Source organism: Bos indicus x Bos taurus, chromosome 21 (assembly GCF_003369695.1).
Source record: "Bos indicus x Bos taurus breed Angus x Brahman F1 hybrid chromosome 21, Bos_hybrid_MaternalHap_v2.0, whole genome shotgun sequence".
Taxonomy (NCBI): domain Eukaryota; kingdom Metazoa; phylum Chordata; class Mammalia; order Artiodactyla; family Bovidae; genus Bos; species Bos indicus x Bos taurus.
In genome coordinates, this window is record NC_040096.1 from 66,925,085 (window position 1) to 66,941,525 (window position 16,441).

At 46.8% G+C, this 16,441-nt stretch overlaps 1 protein-coding gene and 1 pseudogene across 3 annotated transcripts in view; both read right to left on the reverse strand.

Moving 5' to 3' along the window:
* MOK (MOK protein kinase) overlaps window positions 1–12,925 on the reverse strand; it is a 43,236-nt gene extending 30,311 nt beyond the window's left edge. For 2 of the 3 annotated variants that reach the window (XM_027521045.1, XM_027521042.1), the window contains exon 1: window positions 12,712–12,925. In XM_027521045.1, coding sequence (XP_027376846.1) covers window positions 12,712–12,718 — 7 coding nt within the window. In that variant the 5' untranslated portion in view covers window positions 12,719–12,925. The remainder of the gene's footprint in view (window positions 1–12,711) is intronic. The other variant, XM_027521043.1, reaches the window with a different exon arrangement.
* Window positions 12,926–14,831: 1,906 nt separating this feature from the next.
* Window positions 14,832–15,433, reverse strand: LOC113880111 (annotated as a pseudogene).
* Window positions 15,434–16,441: the final 1,008 nt, after the last annotated feature.

The following is a 16,441-nucleotide window of genomic DNA, read 5'->3' on the forward strand; positions in this document are numbered from 1 at the left end:
GCCCCAGCGGCTGGGAGCACACTCCTGAAAACCACTCCAAGGTCCCACACAAGGCCCGACGGACCTGTGGCAGGCTCCCGGGGCGCTTGTTCCCTGAGTTTCTGGAAGCTGACAGCACGTCTCCCTGGCTTTGTGGCCACTACCAGCATCACCTGGGCACAGACGGTGGTTCTGTAAGCCTCCAAGTCACTACGTTAACTCCCTTGCCACCTGAAACCCCGGAGCAGTTCCTGTCTTCCTGACCGAACCTTGACAGGCACAGAAAGGAGTCTCCTGGAGCGCGCTGGGAACAAAGACGGAAACCAGGCCATGGAGCAGCGAGGGGGCAGGCCGGCCGCTGGAGGGCCCGGCTCATCAGGGTGCAACTGCCCGCGACGGCAGACTGCCTGCAGCGACTCCGCCTTTCGCAGACCAAGTGTCCACAGAGCCTGTTGGCCCAGGGACAGCAGCAGGAAGAGCCAGGATGACGGAGGGTGCTGAATACGACCACCCGACAAGGGCTCTCCAGACAGAAGTGAGCACATGGGAAACATGCTACTCTCCAAGCAGAAACGGAGGCGTGAGAGAAGCCCAGAAAGCAAACGCTTCCCTGGGTTGGAAAAGCTTCTGTGGTCCGAATAAGAGGAGGAGAAGACCAAAAAAACTTCAGAGAAAGCAGGTGTGAGACTTGACAGGTGAACAAGCTACTCAGCCTTGCACCAAGGTCACTGGAAAGTCACAGGAAGGAGCCAGTCTCCACCCTACCCAAGCACTTGCCTTAGAGAGCGAGGAGACTCCTGCAGATTGAGGCAGCAAGGCACGACGGAACAAGACAGGCTTGAGAGGCACGCTGGAGAGAACACTGAGCGTGGAAGTGACCCGAAGCAGAAAGATCAGACACCTACTAAACAAGCCTGGACCAGAAAGAGTCCAGCACTGGCAGGTCCCAAACCCACAGCAACAGAGAGCAGGCCTTTAAAACCATCCCGCTCCAAAGGAGCGCCTCCTCTTTCAGACAGAGCACATTTTTAATACCTCGCATGAATTCTGATTTGAACAAACTGACAGAAAAAAGGCCCAGTTTTTTAGAGTAATGTTTTTGAGAAATAGCGTGCTTAAAGATTTTAAAAGTGCTTATCCGTTAGCAAGAAGTGTTGATAGTAAAGTCTTTCCAGGTAAAATGACACAACATTTGGATTTTCTTTAAAATCCTATACATTCCCATTCACTTCTGCCAGAAGTATAAAGTAATACAGCTATGGCTCAGAATTCCGATCCGGGGTATAGACTCAAGAGAAATGAAAGCATAAGTCTAAACAATAGCTGGTACACATATATCCATGGAAACATTTTCACAATAGCCAAAAGTGGGAAAAAAGAAACGTCCATCAGCTAAAGAATTGGTCAACAGGGACTTCCTGGCAGTCCAGTGGCTAAGACCCTGCACTCCCAATATAGGGACCCAGGTTCGAGCCCTAATCAGGGAGCTAGATCCCACATGCTGCAACTAAAGATCCTGTATGCCGCAATAAAAACTAAATAAATGAAGATTCCAAGAGCCACAACTAAGACCTGGGACAGCCAAATAAATAAAATGGATCAACAAAGTGTGGTCTAGCTACACGATGACAGTACTCAGCCAGAGACGCAGGCTGCAGCACGGAGGAACCTTGAAAACCTTATGCTAAGTAAAGGAAGCCAAGCACTAAAGGCTATTTACATGAAATGTCCAGAACAGGCAAATCCATGGACGGAAAGTAGGTCAGCGGTTGCCAAGGGTGGGCGGGGTCTGCAGGAAATGGGGCATCGATTCGAGTTGATCCCGGCTTCTTTTTAGGACGATGATGAAAGTGCTTTAATAGATTATGATGATGGCTGGAGCACTCAGTAAAAACGCCAACAATCACCCAATCATGTACTTTACCTGGGTGAACTTTACAGTATGTAGATTACATCTCAATAAAGCTGTGAAAACAGACAGCTCTGTGGTGTTCAAGTCAGAACAGCGGTTGCCCTGGGGCTGCAGGACAGGGTGAGCTCTGCGCAGGCTGCGCAGCAGGTTAACGACTATTTCACTTTCTGAAAACCCACCAACCTGCACTCGTAACTTCTTGCTAATGGATAAGCACTTTTAAAATCTTTAAGCACACTATTTCTCAAAAACATTACTCTAAAAAACTGGGCCTTTTTTCTGTCAGTTTGTTCAAATCAGAATTCACGCGAGGTATTACAAATGTGCTCTGTCTGAAAGAGGAGGCCCTGCTTTGGAGCGTGAGGTTTTCTGGACGGACATTATACTCCAATATTTAAAAACTGGAAGGAAAAAAAGCAAGCCAAAGGTGGGAATAGGTAGAAAACATGAGGAACAGAAAAGATACAAAGAGTACATGCAGGGAAAGGCACAAAGAAACACAGCCCCAGATCAGACCACTGTCGGGACAGCCACGCGCACAGTCCCGCTGCCCAGACCAGCACGAGCGGGCTCTCAGCGCGGCTCTAGCTCCCGGGAGTGCCGGCCTTCCTGCTCTAGACGTGTCCTGTTCTCAAGCTCAGCCTTAATTAGCGGCTATAATTATAAGACACCTCCACACTGTGAAGTGTAGTGAGACTCACTGGTCCTCACAACTAAAGCAGACTGAAACCACCTCTTGAATGAGAAAAGCAAAGTTTAGGGGCCACTGACATTCCTCCACAGACCCCCTAACAGGGAGGCTGGATGTCCTCTTCGGTGGTTACCTCCAGAGAGCCTCTTCTGGCTCCTCAAGCAGGTCTCCATCCTATTTCCATCCTATTTCCAAATGAAAAGTCTGTGGGCAGGACTGCCAGCCCCGACACTGACAGTACTTGGTCCTGGCAACTTACAAGAGCTGGACATAAACTACATCACACCGAGACAAACACACGAAAAACAACAGCAAAAAAATAAAGAACGCCTGGGACAACGAAATACGGTTTCAGTATTATGACCATTCCATCCATAAAGAAGGCTGAGCACCGAAGAATTGATGCTTTTGAATTGTGATGCTGGAGAAGACTCTTGAGAGTCTCTTGGACTGCAAGGAGATCAAACCAGTCCATCCTAAAGGAAATCAACCCTGAATATTCACTGAAGGACTGATGCTGAATGAAGCTGAAGCTCCAATACTTTGGCCACCTGATGCAGAGAGCTGACTCACTGGAAAAGACCCTGATGCTGGGAAAGGCTGAAGGCAGGAGGAGAAGGGGACAACAGAGGATGAGATGGTTGGATAGTATCACTGACTCAATGTACATAAATTTGAGCAAACTCAGGGAGATGGTGAAGGGCAGGGAAGCCTGAGGTGCTGCAGTTCATGGGGTTGCAAAGAGTCAGACACAACTCAGTGACTGAACAACAATTCACATGTAAGGAAATCTGTACACTAAAAGCCACAGTCCCGAGCAAACAACATGATGGAAGCCTGTACTTTGTGTTAGAAGAGGCTGGGCCATCACACCAGGAAGGGCCTCCCCAAGCATCACCTGCAGGAAATCTACCCGAGGGTGCTGATAAACTCTCAGCGAGCATTTTCCAAACTGAGTTCTGCAAAACACTAGCACCCCTAAGACAGTAACAGGTACTCCCCAAAAGGGGGTTCCACGAGCAAACAAAGGGAACGCGGGTTAGGTTAAGGAGAAACAGGTCTGACTTGCCCCAAATCAGCCGTGTGTCCCAGGAGCACGCAGGGGGCTGCGCTGCGTGTGAACACACAGGTCTCTCAGGAACTCCTGGGGCTGCTCTGGACCCCCAAACTGCAGATGTTTAAGCCCTACAATCCCTCTTCACCAAGTCTTCCCTGAGTAAAAAGTAACTGACCGAGCTCCCAGCATGGCAGGAGTTTGAAGCTGTTCTGCCAGTTCTACAGTTCTTCCCACTCGCCCTCCGAGAGCGGTTGGCTAGAATAAGGCAGGGCTCAGCCCTGGTGGGGTCTTCAGGATACAAGCATCAGAGCCCTTCTGACTAAAACCGGAAGCTGTAACCCGCTTGACAACCACAGCTTCAACTAAAGCCCAGAGCCTCCCTCAAACAGGTAACCTGCCCAGTAAGTCCTGGAACCAGACCGGTAAGATTCTTGGGTGAATCCTCCCGAGAAGCTTCTTCAAAACAAACTGACCAAATTACAGCCCCGTGTGTGGCTTACCACTAGTTTGTCCAGCTTGGAGCATCATAAAACAACTTTGACAAATTTCTTAGGGAGCCTCCAAACTTGAAACTTGGTGGGGAAATTCAACCAGATGGATGCTTCTACTGAGTAATACATCCTCTGGTCCTCAGGAAGACCCACCTGACCTGCCTAACCCCACTCCTACTCATCAAGAAACCGCCAGGGAATAACCGCTGCTCATTAAAACACCACCAAACCTTTCCCTTCTCTTGGATGGACTAGACTGGAATGCCCAGAAATTTCCCTGAAGAGAGACACAGTCTATTACTGCACAGAAAAAGCTCACGTGGCGGACCTAAAGCCACGCTCCGTACAGACATCTGCCTGCAAGGCTGGCCCCGGCTGCCATCTGGGAACCCAGATTTGGGAAGGGCTCCCACCAGTCTCCGTGCGGTAAGAGTCACTCACGATGCCTGCCCCGCTCAAGCAAGCAGTGTGGTTTGCACTGAATCTGCACAGGGTGCCTGTGTTCTCAGCTCCCGGTAGAAACCCGGGGCAGCGGGGCTTTCATGAGCTATCCTTACAGAAAACAGGTCACACGTGCCATCACAGTTTGCTGTGGGAAGAACGAAGTGCGTCCTGGGTGACTCCACGAGGAGAGGACTCGGGAGCTTGTGTCTCGTTTCCTCTAGGCTTTGCCCCGCGTCACTTTCTCCTTCGCTGCTCTGCATCCTTTCACTGAGGACATCACAGCTGTGAGCAAAAGTGTAACCTGAATCCCGTGAGTTCTCTGAGCAAGTCTAGGGGTGGTCTTGGGACCCACACCGCCCCCAACACCATTTCTGCTATGTGTGCATGCTACATCGATTCAGTTGTGTCCAGCTCTCTATGACCCTATGGGCTGTAGCCCGCCTGTCCGTGGGATTCTCCAGTCAAGAATACTGGAGTAGATTGCCACTCCCCCCTCCAGGGGATCTTCCCAACCCAGGGATCGAACCCATGTCTCTTCCATCTCCCGCACTGGCAGCCGGGTCTTTTGTTTTTACCACTAGGGCCACCTGGAAGCCCAGTGCACACCGCACTTCAGCCTAAATGAATTAAACATCCCTGGCGGTGTGACTACATGACCGTGGACATCACTGCGGCCCACGGGCGCCAGCTACACACCTGGTGCTGGGCGACGCGTGGAGGACAGAGGTCAGGAAGACACAGTCCCGCAGCTCGGGGACAGAGCGTGTTCCCCAGCCCCCAGGTTTAGGTCCTTTACTTAAAAGAGAGGCACACTCCTGTTTAGATAATATTAAAGACCAAATAAATGGATGCTTAGTGTCCAAAACTGAATATGCGATGCTGTAGATTCTAATCTCCCAGGACCAACCTGGTAGGTAGGCCTCAGAGCAGACGCCTTTCCTCCTTCTGTGGGCACCCTGTCCTCTGCCACAGACCTGTTCATGTCCACTCTGCACCTCTCTCCATAAGGCCGTAAGCCTCTTAAAGGCAAAGTCTACTAGCCTCCTTCATGCCCTGTACATCCTCCTCAACAAATGAATCAAAGAAGAAATGCCATGTCACATGCCCCCAATCCAGGATTCCTACAGTCCTCCAGACACACACTGCAGGAGGAACTTCGACAGCTGAATCACAGAATTATGACTACTGACTAACTGGCAACCAATCCTTTTTTATTCACCTGTGTTTAAATACTGGGTATTTCAGATCACAATGAGAGCGCTCTCCTGTCTCATAGGTCACTTCCTTTCCCAGGTCAGACCATCCATATAAACAACAGAGAGATCAGGAGAGTAGGGAGGATAAATGACTGGAAGGATGCTCCTTAAACTACCTTCATAGTCCTCCATCAAACTGTCTTTCAGAATGTTTTTTCATTAATATTAGTAGGAATCCATGGATATTTATTTTATATTCTGGGATAATCTAATGCTACTTTAGTGTCTTGCTTCAAACAGTTCCTGCTCTGGCCTTTAGGAGCTCTTTCCGTTGGCTCCCTGGTCCCTCTGACATGCCCCCCTGGCCTTTAGGAGCTCTTTCTGTTGGCTCCCCGGTCCCTCTGACATGCCCCCATCCACAAGGTTTGTCTGTCTAGGTTTACATTATCTGTTTTCTCAGGACTTTCTTACTTTCTGGCACTACAAAATCTTGTATATTTCTGTTTCAGTCCTAGGATTGCCACTTGGCCAAGGAGTCCTGGTTCCTTCTTTCAGAAAAAGATATTTATCAAACACCAAGATCTGAACGCTAAGCCTCAGGTACCACTTTTCACTTAATCATCTCAACAACCCCATGCAACAGGTACCTCATTAGCCCATCTTACAAATGAGGAGTTGTGGCACCGAGAGTTTAGGTATTCTGCCCAGCGTCACACCAATAAGGCAGCAGGCTGCACACACAGGGAGTCTGACCCCAGAAGAATTTCCCAACCACACTGCCACTGCTGTCTCCCATGAGCAGAACGCTGTCCAGGAGATGCAGAGGCCACACAAATGTACTCGTAAGAGCGGTGACCATGGTAAAAGACCCTTTCCAAAGTAATGGCTCAGCTGACAATGCCCATGAGAAAGGCAGAGCTTGGGAACCCCACTGCCAATGATATGAACATGTGAAAGTGTTAGTCGTGTCTGACTCTTCGCAACCCCATGGACTGTAGTCCGCGAGGCTCCTCTGTCCATGGAACTCTCTGGGCACGAATACTGGAGTGGGTTGCCATTTCCCTCTTCAGGGGATCTTCCTGACCCAGGGATTGAACCCAGCTCTCCTGCTTAGCAGGCAGATTCTTTACCGTCTGAGCCACCAGGGAAGCCCATGATATAGAGCCCACTCTTCGGTATAAGGGACAGCGCCACAGACTGCAGCGGTAAGCAGCGTGACCTTCACAAGTGGCGACCAAAGTCGTGCTTGCTCTTCCCTTATTGGATCCTTCCGGGCCTTCTGCTCCAGGCAGTCCACCAGGCACTCCAGTCACAATACCCCCTGACATGTCTACACCGAGCCATAACCTGTGCCTTTCACGACAGTGCTGGGTGTGCTAATGTGCTCAGTCGTGTCTGTCTCTTTGCAACCCCCTGGCCTGTAGCCTGCCAGGCTGCTCTGTCCACGGGGTTCTCCTGGCATTTCCTCCCCCAGGGGATCTTCCTGACCCAGGGATCGAACCTGGGTCTCCTGCGTCTCCTGCACTGCAGGCGGACTGTTTACCGACCGAGCCACTGGGGAAGACCGTAGACAGTTGTTGAACAAATAAAATGACAATGACTAGCTCTTAAAACTCAAGTTAAAGCACATTCACTAGAATGGCTCCAATTTAAAAGACTGAAAATACCAAGTGTTGGCTAGGATGTGGAATAAATGGATCTCTCACACATGGATGATGGTAAATTAAAAATGGCATAGCCACTTTAGAAAGCAGGAAGTTTCTTATAAAAGTAAATACACACTTCCAGCCCAATCCAGCAATTCAACTCCGAGGAATCTAGAGAAATGAAAACATATGTCCACACAGAGACTTGTAAATGAATGTTCACAGCAGCATTATTCACAATAGCCACAAAACGGAGCAATCCAAACGTTCACTAACTGAAAAATGAATAAACCGACGGTGGCATATTCACGGGCTAGAACACAGCGATGAAAAGGGCCAGACTAAGGAGAATCCCATGGGCTGAGGAGCCTGGTAGGCCACAGTCCATGGGGTCGCAAAGAGTCGGACACAACTGAGCAACTTCACTTTCACTAAGATGCCACTACATGCATGGACCCAAAAAAAACATTCTAAACAAAGAAGACAGATTCAGAAAACCACATATATTTATATTTACTGCATTTATATGAAATTCTAGAAAAGGCAATACTTTAGCAATAGAAAGCATATCAATGATCTTGGGAGCCAGAAGTGGAGGAGGGGAGTGACTGCAAAGGAGCGCAAGACAACTTTTGGGGGTGAAAGAAAAGTTCTGCATGTTTTTTTTGGCCACATGGCTTGCTGGACCTTCATTCCCTGGTCAGGGATTGAATCCACAAGCTGAAATATTATGTAGCCAGTAAAAATTATGAGGCACAAGCTGGAATCCAGACTGCCGGGAGAAATATCAATAACCTCAGATATGCAGATGACACCACCCTTATGGCAGGAAGCGAAGAGGAACTAAAAAGATTCTTGATGAAAGTGAAAAAGGAGAGTGAAAATGGTGGCTTAAAACTCAACATTCAAAAAACTAAGATCATGGCATCCTGTCCCATCACTTCATGGCAAATAAACGGGGAAACAATGGAAAGAGTAACAGACTTTATTTTCCTGGGCTACAAAATCACTGCAGATGGTGACTGCAGCCATGAAAGTAAAAGATGCTTGCTCCTTGAAGGAAAGCTGTAACCAACCCAGACAGCATATTAAAAAGCAGAGACATTACTTTGCCAACAAAGGTCCGTCTAGTTAAAGCTAAGGTTTTTCCAGTAGTCATGTATGGATGTGAGAGGTGGACCATAAAGAAAGCTGAGCGCCGAAGAATTGATGCTTTTGAACTATGGTGTTGGAGAAGACTCTTGAGAGTCCCTTGGACTGCAAGGAGATCCAACCGGTCAATTCTAAAGGAAATCAGTCCTGAATATTCACTGGAAGGGCAGATGGTGAAGCTGAAGCTCCAATACTTTGGCCACCTGATGTGAAGAACTGACCCACTGAAAAAGACCCTGATACTGGTAAAGACTAAAGGTGGGAAGGGAAGGGGCCGACAGAGGATGAGATGGTTGGATGGCATCACCAACTCAATGGACATGAGTTTGAGCTGGCTCTGAGAGTTGGTGATGGACAGGGAAGCCAGGCATGCTACAGTCCATGGGGTTGCAAAGAGTTGGACATGACTGAGTGACTGAACTGAACCGAACTGAATAAAAATGAAGACTCAGCCTTTCCACTAAAATCTGGAACAAGATAAGGATGCCCACTCTCACCACTTTTATTTAACATAGTATTGGAAGATTTAGCCACAGCAATCAGACAAGAAAAATAAAAGATAGCCAGACTGGAATGGAAGAGGTAAAATTATCATTATATGCAGATGACATGATACTATATATAGAAAACCCTAAAGACACCCAAACTACAAGAACTGATTAAGTTCAGCAAGGCAGGAGGATACAAGATTAACATACAGAAATTGGTTTCATTTTTTACACTAACAACGAAATATCAGAAAAGGAATATAAACAATAATCCCTTTTAAAACACGTCAAAAAATAATAAAAACAAATCCTACCAAGAAAGTGAAAGACTTATATGCTGAGGACTATAAACATTAACAGGACTTCTCTGGCGGCCAGTGGCTGGGAACTGCCGACCAGTGCAGCAGATAGGGGTTTGATTCCTGGTCTGGAAAGATCCCACTTGCCTTGGAGTAACTAAGCCCACGAGCCTAGGTCCATGCTCACCATGCTCAGCAACGAGAAGATACTGCGATGAGACGCCCATGAACTGCAACTAGAGAGCAGCCCCCACTCGCCGCAACTAGAGAAAGACTGCGAGTACACAGCAACGGAGCCCAGCACAGCCAAAACTAAACACACATTTTTATAAGAAGTTTAAATAACATAGCTATATGAAAAAGGCAGATAGAACGCGGAAGATAAGTAAGTTCTTCATATTAAGAGTCTATTCATTTTTACCAAACCAAGGCCTGTTTAAGTGGAACTTGAGCCTTATTTAAAGCATGAAAATGGAGTTCAAATTCACCTTTTGTGCAATTCTAAAACTGCCACACCCAAATCCAACTATGTATTAAAACTGCTTCTGAAAATCTTAATCAAGGCAGGTGATAAGCATCAGAACTATGCTGTTGTTTTAGTCGCTCAGTGAGTCCGACTCTTGCAACCCTATGGACTATACTCCACCAGGGTTCTCACCCACAAGATTTTCCAAACAAGAATTCTGGACTGGGTTGCCATTTCCTTCTCCAGTCACGACTAAGGGGGAAGTTAATCACTAAGTGTAACTCTCAACTAGAGTTTAAAAGAGGATTCAGCTTCTAATTCCCACTCTCTTTGAGAGAGAAAGTCCTTCAAACCAAATCGCTAAAAACAAGGTCAAGATCCTTCAATAAAGAAGGCTGTACCAAATTAATTAGTTCATGCACTGTGGGAAAAATGGTGACCTGAGTTACTAAACATCATGAAAATACAAAAAGATGAAAAATTGTTCATAAACTCATAAAAATGGCGATCATTTTGTAATGTGTAGAAACACTAACTATGCTGTGCAGCTGGAAGCAGCAGTGTTGTGGGTCAATTATACCTGAAAAACACATAACATTTTAAAATTTAAACTGCACCCTTTGGGTCTTCTCTGGTGGCCTAGGAGCTAAGACTCTGAGCTCCCAATGCAGGGGCTCTGGGTTCGATCCCTGCTCAGAGAACCAGATCCCATGTGCCACAACCAAGACTTCGCACTGAAGATCCCGCCTGCAGCAGCTAAGACCCAGTGAAGCCAAATAAATATGTAGTTTTTAAAAAACAAAAGTTTAAAAGATACAAATCATAAAATGCAAATGTTAACATATAGATCATGTGTGTGTGTGTGTGTGTGTGTGTGTGTGTGTGTATGTATATATATGCTAACATTTGTGATTTTTGACTGGGATCCTGGAAAAAATAAAAACACCTATCATGGATATTATTGGGATAACTGGGGAAATGTGAGATATAGACTGCATACTACATAACAGTATTGTATCAGCATGCTATTTACTGCGATTATGTAGGAGAATGTTCTTGTTCTTAGCAGATACTTGCTGAATTATTAATGGTGAAATGTAATGATGTCTACAACTAACTCTCAAAAGGTTTAGTGAAAATAAATACATAATTGAGAGAGACAGAAAATGCCAGAGCACAGTGAGACAGCACACGAATGAGGCAAGTGGAGCGTCTAGGTGAAGGGTGTACAAATATTCAGTGTACTCTTCTTACAACTTTTCTGTAGATTCGAAAAATTTCAAAATGAATAGCTGGGAAGGAAAAAAAAGGAACACAGTAAAAAAAATACGTGTATATAAGTCCACTGCTGCTGCTGCTGCTGCTGCTGCCGCCAAGTCGCTTCAGTCGTGTCCGACTCTGTGCGACCTGAGACGGCAGCCCACCAGGCTCCCCCCGTCTCCAGGCAAGAACACTGGAGTGGGTTGCCATTTCCTTCTCCAATGCATGAAAGTGAAAAGTGAAAGTGAAGTCCTTAGTCGTGTCCAACTCTTCGTGACCCCATGGACTGCAGCCTACCAGGCTCTTCCATCCATGGGATTTTCCAGGCAAGAGTACTGGAGTGGGGTGCCATTGCCTTCTCCGATATAAGTCCACACTATACATAAAAATATAAAGCCTTTTCTAGACCTTGTATTCTAACTACTGCTTTGGGTGCATTACTGAAAAAGATAATCACGTAAACAATATCTAACAAAAGAAAATAAGAACCTCTTGGACTTCACTGGTGGTACAGTGGGTAAGAATCCTCCCGCCGACGTAGAGGACACGGGTTCGATCCCTGGTCAGGGAATATTTCACTCGCCTGGGAGCAACTAAAGCCCGTGAGCCGCAATTACTGAGCCGGAGTGCTCCAACTATCAAAGCCTGTGCACCGGAACCTGTGCTCGGGAAAAACAGAAGCCACCACAATAAGCCCAGGCAGCACAACAAAGAGTGGCCCCCACATGATATATCTAGAGAAAGCCTGCGTGAAGCAACGAAGACCCAATGCAGGGAAAAATTAATTATATGAAGAAAATAAGAATGTCTTGGAAGGATGAATGAGATGAATTAATTGTTTTAAACATCTTTGTTACACAATTTATACTGTATACCGATTACCAATTGACAATCAGGATATAATGCAAATTTAACATCATAACTACACCCAACATAATTTAATCTTTTCACAGCAAAACAGGTTGGAATTTTTCTGGACCTCAGGTTCATAGCATAAACGACAAGTATACCTGTACAGTGCTGTAAAAATAAAAAAGCAGCCCATTCTAGTTGATTACACTTGGATTGTTCATAATCCACAAACTGAAGCACAGATAAATACGGTACCCCTCACATTTTCAAGGATGACTATCTCATTTCATAACTTCCCAGCAACGCTCTTTCACTGAAAGCCTCTTCCAAAATTTCTGTAAAGAAGTTCTGACAAAAACAGTACTACCTGATCCCAAAATAATAATAAAGTAAAATACACAGACCAGCTTTCCTCTCAATTGTCTACTAAACCAATGACAATAAAAGGTAGGAAGCCACATTGTAACCGCTCACTACATTACTGCCAAATGTTTTCAACCCACCATTTAAAAGAATGAAAAACTCCCCAAACTCTAATGTAACCTCGAACCAAAATAAACCTCAGCTGGACTCGGGTCGACGTTCTGAGACCCCTCACAGCCGGACCAGCACTGAACCCCTCGGGCTGCCCCCTCCGGCTGCCCCCGGGAACGCGGGTCCCCGACAGCCCACCGAGGTCCCCACTGCCCACCTCCCACGCCCGCCGAGTGCCTCGCGAAGCCGGCCCCCACCCGCCGCCACTCGCCCTCTGGTCCCGCCCCTCGCGGCTCCACTCAACTCTTCATCCTGGGTGCGGAAGCCGGCGACAACCCCTTGCCGATACTGGACGGAGAAGAAAGGGATAGAAAGTATAGGCCCTGGCTCCACTCCTTAGAGGCAGGGTCCCGAACGAGGACCTCCGTGGTGGTCCGTAAACGGAGAGCGTTAGGATCCGGCCGCCATGTTGTATCCCTGTCACCCTAGCAACCGTCAGGTCCCTACCACCCGGAGGCCGGAGTCCGCGCGTGCGCAAAACGACCTATCGGCGCCCTCCGGTCCTTCATGTACGCGTGCGCAGTACGGCCCGCCTCCTCACTCTAGTTGCTAAGCAACCCTCCCTGCAGCTTTAAGCAGTTCCCGGCTTTTGAGTGTAGGCGACTTTCCCCGGGATCGCTCTCCCCAGCCGTCCTGAGAATTTAGTGATTTGGGACCTCATGCCTGGACGACAGCCTTGAGCTTTAACTGGGCTGGGACACACTAAATAATTGTCAATGGATATCTTTTCTTTGCAGTCGCATGTTACAATTGAATATCCACTGACTATAGATAATATAGTCCCATAATTCAAAATTCAAAAATAACAAAAACAGAACAGAGTGGAAATCCTCCCTCCCACTGTTCTGTCCCCAGTTCCTCTCCACATAAAGTAGGTAACTCGTTATAAGGGATCTTTATTCTTTTTTCCCTTTCTTACATCAGTGGTAGTCTCATATAGACTCCGCTTTGTATTTTGCATTTTTTCCTTGATACTTGGATACTTTCCCCTAGCAGTACCCAAAGAGTTTCATTCTTTTATTTAATGGCTCTTCTGGTTCCTGGTTGTCTGTGTGCGCTCACTCGTGCCCCACTCTTTGCGACCCCATGGACCGTAACCCACCAGGCTCCTCTGTCCATGGGATTCTCCAGGCAAGGATACTGAAATGGGTTGCCATTTCTTCCTCTCAAGGACCTTCCTGACCCAGGGATCTGACTCTCATCTCCTTGGACTCCTCGATTGACAAGCGGATTCTTTTACCGCTGAGCCACCTGGGAAGTCCCGCCTCATGGTTGCACCATCTCTGATTTAACTGGTTCCCTGCTGGACATCTCGGTTGTTTCTAATAAGCTGATCTTTCAAACACTGCTGCAGTGACCAGCCCTGAACATACATCATGTTCCATACGTTCATGTATACACATAGGAGGAATTCTTAAAGTGGAGCTGCTGAGTCAAAAGGCTGTGGTTGTTGTTGTTCAGTCACTAGGTAGTGTCTGACTCCTTTCAACCCCATGGACTGCAGCATGCCAAGCTTCCCTGTCCTTCACTGTCTCCTGGAGTTTGCTCAAATTCATGTCCCTTGAGTCGGTGATGCTATCTAACCATCTCATCCTCTGCCTTCCTCTTTTCCTTTTGCCTTCAATCTTTCCCAGCATTAGGGGCTTTTCCAGTGAGTCGCCTCTTTGCATCAGGTGGCCAAAATATTGGAGCATCAGCATCAGTCCTTCCAATGAGTGTTCAGGATTGATTTCCTTTAGGATTGATTGGTATAATATCCTTGCAGTCCAAGGGACTCTCAAGAGTCTTCTCCAGTACCACAATTCAAAGGCATCAAAAGGTATCTACTTTGTTTTGTTTACTTCTCTTTAAAAAGTTGAGTCAAAATCACATAACATAGAATCAATCATTTTAAAATATGACATTCAGTACATCCATGATACATGATGCTAAGTGAAATAAGCCAGACACAAAAGGCTACCTGTTGCAGGATTCCATTTACAGAGTAATTCCAGACTGGACAAATCCATAGAGGCAGAATGTAGATACAGGCTTCCAGGGACTGGGGGAATGAGAGTGGCTGCTAACAGGTAAGGGATTTCTTTTTACGGTGTTGACAGCATTCTGGAATTAGATAGTGGTGATGGTTGCACAACTTTGTAAGTCTAGTAAAAACCACTGAATTGTATGTATTAAATGGTTAGAATGGTCCATTATGTGAATTTTATCAAGTGAATTGAAAAAAAACCAGGGTGATTATTGCTGGTATTATTATTGTTTTTTTTTCCAAATCAAAAGAGCTTTTATTGCATCTTTAAAATATCACAAATGAGTCCGAAGAATCATCTGGCATCTTGTGGTTTCTGTAGCCGGACCACCCAGAGCTTATTCATCAGCCTGCTGAACTGTTCCTTTTTCAGAAACATAGATACCATCCAAAAATTTCCTGATATCCTTGTGGCTTGCTGAATCTGACACAAGTTCCGTGTGGTTTCCTTCAAGACTCAGCTCATCTTCCTGAGCTTGAGGGACTGAATAAGCCATGTCTAGGCTCATCTGACCCCTGTGGATGTATTTTCCATCCCCGAAATTTTCAGATTTCAGCAAGAGAACCATTCTCCTGAATAGCAACATCGATGGGGAAGTGAGCACGCACAGACCTCATCTTGTAACAGAAGCCCAGCGTGACGCTTTTGATCATGTTCTGTACACGACTACAGATCGTGCAAACAGTAACCAGTTCCTTTTTATTTCTCCACCATTTGTCAACTTGGAGCCTCTTCTTTTTCTTTCCAAGGAGACTGAATGCTACATCGATGTGATTGAAGTCCCTCCACTGGGTGCCTCTCGGGCCCTTCACTGTGCATCCCTTCAGAGTATGCGCAGAGTCAGACATGACTTAGCCACTGAGCACTGCTGCTACTAGTTCAGAGTAATGTTGACATTTCTGGAACGCCGGCAGTCCAATTGCTGAGAATGGTCTACATTCTCTCAGTGGATGAGGTGTGGGTATTACTGTGGGTGGTCCTGTCCTTGTTGGCTCTGAACAGCCACATCTAATCTCTCCAGATCCCTGGAATTGATTTCTCTCTTCTTTCTCCTTGTGGTCTTTCCCCTTATGTGGGGACTTGTATTTAAGTCACATTGATCTCTCTTTCTCACACTGTCTTTTTCATATTCGTTTCTTCTACCAAGGTAGGTTCTAAGCTTCTTAGCCCACCCACCTGTCTCTTCTGCAGGCAGAAGGACTTTCTGGGTAGTCACTGAATACCTGTTAAAAGGTGAACAGATGAATGCATTTAACATCATCATTTGGATCTTCTATTCACCTTCACTGTGGACAATTAGTAGTGAAATCCTGAAGAAGCCCAGGGGGGTTCCTGATCCTGAGGAAGGGTCACAGCAAGACGTCCCCTGTAGGCAGACACAGCCCTGGTGCGCCTCCCCAGGTGAGCAGGGGCTATTGGACTTCAGCCCTCCAGCGCCACGAACATCAGCACCCTGGTCTGCAACCTGCACTTTGAACCTGGAGGCCTTGGGAGAAGGGAGTGGAAGGGCCTTCGGAGTGGAAGATCAAAGGAAACAAACAGGGACCTTAGTAGGAAGGCAGAAAGGGAACTGTGTGAGATTTTGCCTAGAGCGGAGGTTCTCAATCTTTAACTTGCACTGAACTCACCTGCCTTCAGAAGATTCTAGACTCTGCAGGGCCCCGACCGCAGACTTCCTGACTTTGTCATTCTGGGGTGGGACTTGAAAATTCACATCTTGGGACTTCCCTGGTGGTCCAGTGGCTAAAACTCTGCGCTCCCAATGGAGGGGGCAGAGGTTCCATTCCTGGTCAGAGAACTGGATCCCACCAGACTCAACTTTAAGACCCAGTGCAGCCAAATAAATAAGTATGATAAATATTAAAAAGAAAGAAAATGTGCGTCTCCAACAGAATCGCAAGTGATGCCACTGCTGCACTTACAACCATATTTTGAGACCCACTAGCC